The sequence below is a fragment of the Leptopilina heterotoma genome, unplaced genomic scaffold (genome assembly GCF_015476425.1).
Source record: "Leptopilina heterotoma isolate Lh14 unplaced genomic scaffold, ASM1547642v1 Lhet_135, whole genome shotgun sequence".
Lineage (NCBI taxonomy): Eukaryota > Metazoa > Arthropoda > Insecta > Hymenoptera > Figitidae > Leptopilina > Leptopilina heterotoma.
The window spans coordinates 2,466,926-2,475,078 of record NW_025110854.1 but is presented as its reverse complement, the minus strand read 5'-3'; the positions used below and the strand labels follow the sequence as shown (position 1 = coordinate 2,475,078).

Below are 8,153 nucleotides of genomic sequence, written 5' to 3'. Positions count from 1 at the left end.
ATAATTACAGTAGTTAATAAGTACCTATAAATATGTCCTATTAAAATTAATAAATAAATAATAGAAAAACTTGAAATTTCTAGAGAAAATATGGTATTGAAAAATAAAACAATCATTAGGTATTAATATTTAAAAATTTTTATGAAACTTTCAATAATTCGGCAAAATATAAATAATTTACAGGCATTTAATTATCATATTTATGTTTTTACTACACTGTTCTTAAACAAATATCAGTCTAAAACTCACATTAAAAATATACCGATGTCGATGGTATATAAATATATAATTGTAGAAACTATTAACCGTATTTTAAATTACAAAGAAATGAATACTTAATCCAAGTCAAGTACTCAATGTGGTTTAGTAAAAAAACAATACTTGTGTAGTAGTAAGTTCAATCTATCTAGTTGAAGAAAAAAAAACACCCTTTTGTTTAAAATAACAATCGAAATTTACAAAAAACGCTAAAATGTCACTCTTCATAAACAGGAAACATCATTTATAATTTCAGCCAACAATGCTTTATCTTTTAATTCATCCTCAACATCTTTCTGCATCCATTCTAAATTTACTTTCGATAAACGTAATTGCTTTTTCTTAACCACTCTTATTATTCCTCGTGTTTCAATTAGAGAACACAATCCAACAAATTCTGATAGATCAACGTCATTTATTTTTTGTTTCTTGCAAACTTTCTTGTAGACCTCGTGTAACTGAAAATTAAGGTAATTTTTAATAAATATGGGAATAATTTTTCTATACTCTTAAATTGAATGAAGCTGAAGTCCGCAACGTTTTTAAAAACGAAAAATCAAGAAAGAATTCATATTCAAGTTGAAATCATTTCTAATTTTCATATTCATAAGTTTTTAAGAAATCATTACTTAATAATTGTCACTTAAAGGACAAATGGTAAACATAACATGAATTTTGAATAAAAATTTAAAAATCGTCACATTATTTTTGCGTTTTCGCTTTTAAAAATGTTGCGGACTTTAGCCTTTTTTTTAAAATAAAATTGATTATATTTTTCAATTAAATTGCAATTTTCATAGTATAAAATATTTTAAAGCGATTTTTGTACAATTTAAATTAAATATAATATTAATTAACATACCCTGGCGACAGTGACGTCCTTATTCGAGTTTTTATTCAGAATAAGAAGCAATGAGCACAAGACAATTTTCTGTTGAACGGGAAAAATATAATCCTGAGACATTGTTTGGGCACCACCGAAAACTGTATTCAAAACGTCGAGTACGTCTTTCATGTCAGCGGCTTTGTCTATTGGATTTGCTTTCAATGCATTCAGTGCGTTTGCATCTATAAAAGAAAATCAATAATAATAGTTTTATAATTATTTTGAAAATAATTTAATTATACGAAGAATTTCTATCAAATTTTTTAAATAATCGTGTCTGTTAATTATTGTTTTAAAAATGTTATTAAGATTTTTTGGAACTAATTGAATTTCTCCCAGAATTTTTGAAAATAACTGAATTTTTTTAAGAAATTTGATAAAAATTGTAAGTACTAAAAATAATTAAAATTCTTTTAAAAACATTTTATCAAAACTTTTGAGAATAATATTGAATTCTTTTGAAAAATTTTACTACAATTTTTAAGAATAATTGAATCCTTTCGAGAAATTTTATTAAAATTGTATTAAAAATAATTGAACTTCTGAGAAAAATTTTATTAATTATAAAGATAATGAATTATGTACGTAATTTAAGTGATTTTTTAAAATTTTTAATATGAAAGTTTTAGTTGTTTTTGTTTGCTTTTTTGTTTCCAAATTTTTTTGATAATTTTTCGTTTTGAATATTTTAAATTTTAAAATGAATGAATTTCTAATTTAATGTTTAAAAGATTAAAAAACAAAAATTAAATAAACAAAATTGTTTTGAATTACAAATCATAGTTTAATTTTTAAATTTAATTTAACATTCTAAAACATAAAAATAGTTATTAATATAAATTTGTTGTAGAAAAACTAATTTTTGTTAATGCAAAATGCGGTTAATGTTACTTAAATTATATAAGAAAAATTTGACTTTATTTTAATGCCTTGTACTATAAATAGAAATTTAAAAATTACTTTTTATGTACACAGGAATTTTTAAATAAACATTATATCAACATTTTCTTGTAACTCAGTGTAATTTTACAAATACATAACGTTTTTGTTAAAAAAATGTTATAATTAATTGTTGTCACTTTTCTAATTTTCAATTTAAAATAATTCCATTCTTGAATAGAATTTTATTACAATTTTTGAAAATAATTGATTGCTTCGAAAAATGTTATTAATATTTTTAAAAATTAATTAAATTTTTTCCAGAAATTTAATTAAAAATAGTTAAATACTTGTGAAGAATTTTAACAAAATTTTGTAGAATAATTGAATCCCTTTGAAAAATGTTATTACAACTTCTAAAAATAATAAATAATAATAATTAATTAGTTAATTCAGTTAATAACTTGATTTTTTAAATTTTGAATCTGAAATTATTAAAAAATAAATTCAAGTTAGTTGATGTTTAAAAATTAAAAATTTCGTAAGGTACATAAATAATAACAAATTGAATATTTGGTAGTTAATTAATAACTAGCAAAGTCCTACGCGCGTGAATGATTTAAGGAATTATCACGGTAGCAATCTACCTATCTGCTTTCCACAGAAAAAATTTAATAATTTCAATTTATATTCTTGCATGTTTACAATAGTTATGATTTTTTAAAAAATCTCGGTATTTCAACTATATTATCATTTCCACGCCTCAGAAGCCATTTAAAAAAATTGCAAGAAGATCGAAGGCGGGGAAAGCAGTGATTTTTATTTTTTGTCACGGATTTTTCAGAAATCCTAAAATATAAAATAAATCAAAATCACTGCTTTCCCCGCCTTCGATCTTCTTGAAAAATTTTTTAATGACTTCTAACATTAAAATAAATAATTAGCAAACAAAAAAAAAATGGTTCCAAGGGGTGGAAATTATAATTTAGTTTAAATACCGAGATTTTTAGAAAATCCTCGAAAAATCAAAATTACTACTTTTCTTGCCTTGGATCCTTTTGCGATTTTTTAATGGCTTCTGTTATTAAAATAAATATAATTACCAAGTGAAAAAACATGCCTCTACTCAACTCATATAAATGTAATAAAATTCAAACTCAAAAGATTTAAATTATAATTTCTTCAAATATTTTAATTTTCATTCTTATGTTTCTAATAATGGTTGGGGTACAGTTTTTCTAAATCGTATTTTCTAAAATTTTTTTTTCTAATAAAGGTGAATTTCTAAAAAAACTTTTTTCTAATAAAGGTGGTTTTGAAATTTTCTGTCTTCTAATAAAGCTAATTTTCTAAAGATTTATTTTTCTAATAAAGGTAATTTTCAAAATTTTTCTTTTTTCTAACAATATTCTATTTTTGTAATCACGATCAATAAGTACATATGATTAAAAAATAAAACTTACGAAAATTTGTTAATTCTTTAAAAAATACTTGATATTTCGTTAAACAATTATAATAAAAAATAGAAATTATGCAAATTACTTAACAAAATTTCCAAACAATCTAGTTAAAAATCGTAATTGAAGGGCTACATAAAATAAGGGGACGAACGCGAGGCTTGGAAGGGATACTACCAGTCGGGTAGGAGTGACAAATGTAAAAATGATGCAAATTATTTTTTTTCAAAGAAGAATAGAATTTTGTTAACAAATTGTGATAAGAAATAGTAATTTTATAAAAATTTTTCTTCATTTTCAAAAAGAAACTTATAATTTTGTAAACAGAATTGTAATTGAGAAACAGAAAATTTAATCTTTATTTTTAAACAATTTTCTAATTTTTATCAAAATTATGGAATTTTAGAAATTTTAGGAAAATAAACGTTAGAAATTATAACTTTTTATAAAAACTTTTTTCAGAAAACAGATTTAATTAGAAATCGCCTTTTTAGACAAAAAGGTGTAGAAAATACTTTTTTTTAAAATAGTGTTCGCCTACCCTAATAATTGTTAGTATTCATCCGAAAAATATATTGAATACATTGAAATGTTGATAATTGAAGGAAAGAAATGTTTAATAGAATTTATAAGTATTATTTTTTCTGAAATAAATAAAGTACCCGATTCTGCGTAACCGGAATGGCAAGAGTATCAAAAAATGTAAAAAATGCGGAATTTTTTTTGAAGTTTATTGAATTATCATTTTATAGGAGACTGAATTTACCAAAAGAAATAAAAATTCTAAAGATTTAATTGAAAAACACTATTTTAATCTAAAAAACATACTAAATATTTAAACTTCAAAATTTAAGTGTCTTTAATCAATTTATTTTTGTCAAACAAAAGTGGCAAATAAAATTCAGTTCACTAATTAAATTTATAAGAATTAACAAAATAATAGAGAATTCTTGAAAAAATTACATGTATTTACCATTTTTAACATCAGTTGAATAGAGGCATGTCTTGATCATTTTTCTTTTATTTGTAAAAAAATTTCTTTGCATCAAGTGGTTATCACACATATGGGAATACTCTTAACCAAAATTTCTATCAAAACATTAATTACTATAGAAAAACAAAAGACGACATTTTCTGTTCACGGAATAGCAAATTATTATTATGTATGTATTGCTAATTAAATTTTATTATTTTATAAATGAAATTGTGATTTTGCTGATTATTTAATTTGAAAGTAAAACATAACATTCTACTTACGAAATCTGGGTTAAATCTCTTTTAGTGTTGATGTAAGCAAAATCGAATTCAAAGAAAAAAAAATTATAAATTAGAGCAAAAATTAAAATTAAAGAAAATTCAAGAAAAATAATAATTACCATTGTCATTTGTTGGTTGGAGAATTTTTTTCGATTCTGTTAATTCAATGACACGCCTACTAATGTCCAAGGCACGTCTAATATCACCCGAAACAGCAGCAACTTTACCAGCTAATAATTTAATCGCATTTGGCGCAAATACATCCATAACATTAGCTTCTTTAAGTCTTTCGATAATGATATTTTCAATCTGTTGTTTTGTATACGATGCGAAATGCATTAATTTTGGCTTTAATTCACATTTTGCATTTAACCTCGGCAATAATCTGTCAGTTAAATCCAACGAATTTGCAATGCCGACTAAAATTAATTTTGATTCAGCCCTCGAGGGCCACTCGAATATGGAATAAAGAACCGATTGATTCTTCGTTTCCAATTGATCAATTTCATCAAGTATCAGCAATATCATTTTGTGTTTACCTTTTAAATATTTTTCAATAACAATTTTACTATTTTTTGTCGATTTTGTCACTGATAAGTCAAGTTCCTCGATTATTTTACCATAAATTGCACTTGCTGATTTTGTCGTTGTACAATTAATGTAAACAGTTTTGAATGAAGATTTATATTTTGGTTGTGACATAATTTGCGATAAAGAAGCTGTTTTTCCAGTTCCTGGAGGACCAGAGACGTACAATGATGCTGATGTTTGTTTCGTTAAATGAGTTTGTATAAAATTTTCAAGTTCAGCAATTTCTGCTTCTCTACCGGGTAAATTTTCAGTAATGTCACTATGCAATGCTTTTCGTGCATCACAATATTTATTAGGTGTAAACAATTTTTTTGGTGATAATTTCCCTTCTTTCTTGGCAGACGAAATTAACTTAAGATTACTCATGAGCGTCGATGGTGTAGTTGGTGAATATTTACTTTGCTTTGGTGGCGATGCGTCTGTGTCTAAAATTATAATAAACAAATTCAAGAATTCAGGGCTCCAAATTACAAAAATTTTAATAAAATCCATTGAAAAATTTCAATTATTTTCAAAAGTAATATTCTTCACAAAAATTAAATATTGTTCAATATCTACTATTTTCATAAAATTTACCAAAAAAATTTAATTATTTAAAAAAAAAAATTTAATAAAATTCTACAAAAACTTTTAATTATTTTCAGAAAATAATAAAAATTTCACAAGAATTTTATTAATAACAAATTTGTTTTTATAAATTTCTTCGCAATCATTTAACTATTTTCATAATTAATAAAATTTTTACCGGGATTCAATTATTTTCGTAAATAATAAAATACTTTTAGGAATTCAATTATTTTCAATAGAATTTTAATCGAATTCCTCGAAAAAATTCTTAAAAATTTTATTAAAATTCGTCCAAAGAATTTAATTATTTAAAAATTTGTTGATAACATTTTTTAACAGGAACTGAATTCCAAAAAACATTCAATTATTCGATAAATTATTTATTTTTGTATTTAAATAATTGAATTCTGGTAGAATTTTCTCATAAACATTGATTTAAAAATAGATTTCAGTTAAAATCTTAGATTATAATAATTGAATTCTATCGAAGAATTTCATTATAATTTTAAAAATAATTGAATTTTATTGCGACATTTTTTTTGAAAATTGTCTTAAAAATAATTGAATATCTACCAAAAAAAAGTTTTATCAAAACTTTTTAAAGTGTTTGAATTTCTGCTAAAATTCTGATATATTTGAAAATAAATTGAATTCTTGCGAAGAATTTTATTAAAACTTTTGAAAATAATTGAATTTCTGCAAAGATTTTTATTATTTTACGAAAATATTTAAATTCTTGCCAAAAATTTTATTAAAATTTCTGACAGTAATAATTGAAGATTTGCTAAGAATTTTGTTATTTTTAATTTATGCCAAGAATTTAAAAATTTTTTAAAATAATTGAATTCCTGTTAATTTTTTACAAGAATTTAATTATTTTTGAAAATTTGAATAAAATTCTTCGCAAGAATTCAATTATTTTCATAAATAATAAAATTCAATGGAGAATTTCAATTATTTTTAATACAATTTTAATCGAATTTTGTCGAAAAATGTTATTATTCTTAAAAATTTTATTAAAATTCGTTGATAGAATTCAATTATTTTCGAAAATTTGTTGATAACGATTTTTTATGAGAATTGAATTTTAAGAGACGTTCAATTATTCAATAAATTATTTATTTGCATTTTATTTTTATTAAAATAATTGAATTCTAGTAGATTCTAATAAAAATTGATTTTCATTTCATAAAAATGAATTCCAGTTAAAATTTTAAATAATAATTGAATATTAAAAGCAATATTGCGAGAATTTGAAAAAATAATTGAATTTTGTAGTTAATTTTTTTGAAAAAGTTTAATTGAGTTTTTTTAATATTATTTTTAATTTCTATTTTAATTAAAGAATTTACGAATAATTGAAATTTCGTAAAATTGAATATTGTAAAGAAATGAATTTGAAGATTGTCAAACAACTTTTTCGAAAATTATTAAAAATAATGGATATATGTATAAAGAAGAATTTTAGATAAAAATTCTTAAAAATAATAATTGAATTGATGATGATTTTAATAATTATAAATTATTTTTATTAATAATTATTATTAATTATTATAAAACAGGAAGAAATCGATGACTTCGAGTCGAAGACTCGGAGTTATCTAAGAATTTCTCTTCTTTTTCGTCATAAATAAATAAAAAATAATAGTGAAACTTACCATCAATTTTTGTTTTTCTCGAAGACTTTGGAGTTCTAGCATTAGTAATTTTTTTGGCTTCTTTTACATTACGTTTTGTATCGAAATTTTCAACGTCAGAGTCTGATTCAGAATCACTGCTACTTAATTCCATGAGTTTTTTCGTCGTCGGTGTATAAGTATTGTTTGGTGTACTTCTGAGTGCAGCATTTTCAAAGTCTTCTTGTATCAAATTAATTTCTTTTTTAGAATAAAAGGAACACTTTTTCTTTACTGGAAAAGGAATTGTAGTTTGGATACTCATCTTGTATCATAAATGATATAACGTATTTTATTAAAGCTAAACACTTTTGAGATTATAGGCACAAATGGTATTAGTAAAAGTGATGAAATACACAATGTAATTAAGTAAAAATACTAAGATTTTCTAAATAATGTATCGCAATAACGATCTTAATGTGTAATCAACAACTGTCGACAACTGTTGCGCGCCAACATGTCATGTCAAGTCCCTTTAAACGCGGGTAAACAGAGGAAAATGAAATTGGGCCCTTAATACCACACTGCGCATGCGACAGAATCACCATTTACAAAGTTTCTTTTAAAATCTCTTATTTCCAG

General features: G+C 22.9%; 1 protein-coding gene across 1 annotated transcript; it reads right to left on the bottom strand.

The window, feature by feature from the left end:
• Positions 1–122: 122 nt before the first annotated feature.
• LOC122497660 (cell division control protein 6 homolog) lies at positions 123–8,041 on the bottom strand. The gene is made up of 4 exons (XM_043604906.1): positions 7,554–8,041; positions 4,857–5,753; positions 1,121–1,326; positions 123–716 (listed from the first exon to the last, which is right to left on the bottom strand). Exons 1-4 carry the CDS (start codon positions 7,834–7,836, stop codon positions 483–485), a joined length of 1,620 nt encoding a protein of 539 aa, XP_043460841.1. The 5' UTR covers positions 7,837–8,041; the 3' UTR covers positions 123–482.
• Between the last annotated feature and the right edge of the window lie 112 nt (positions 8,042–8,153).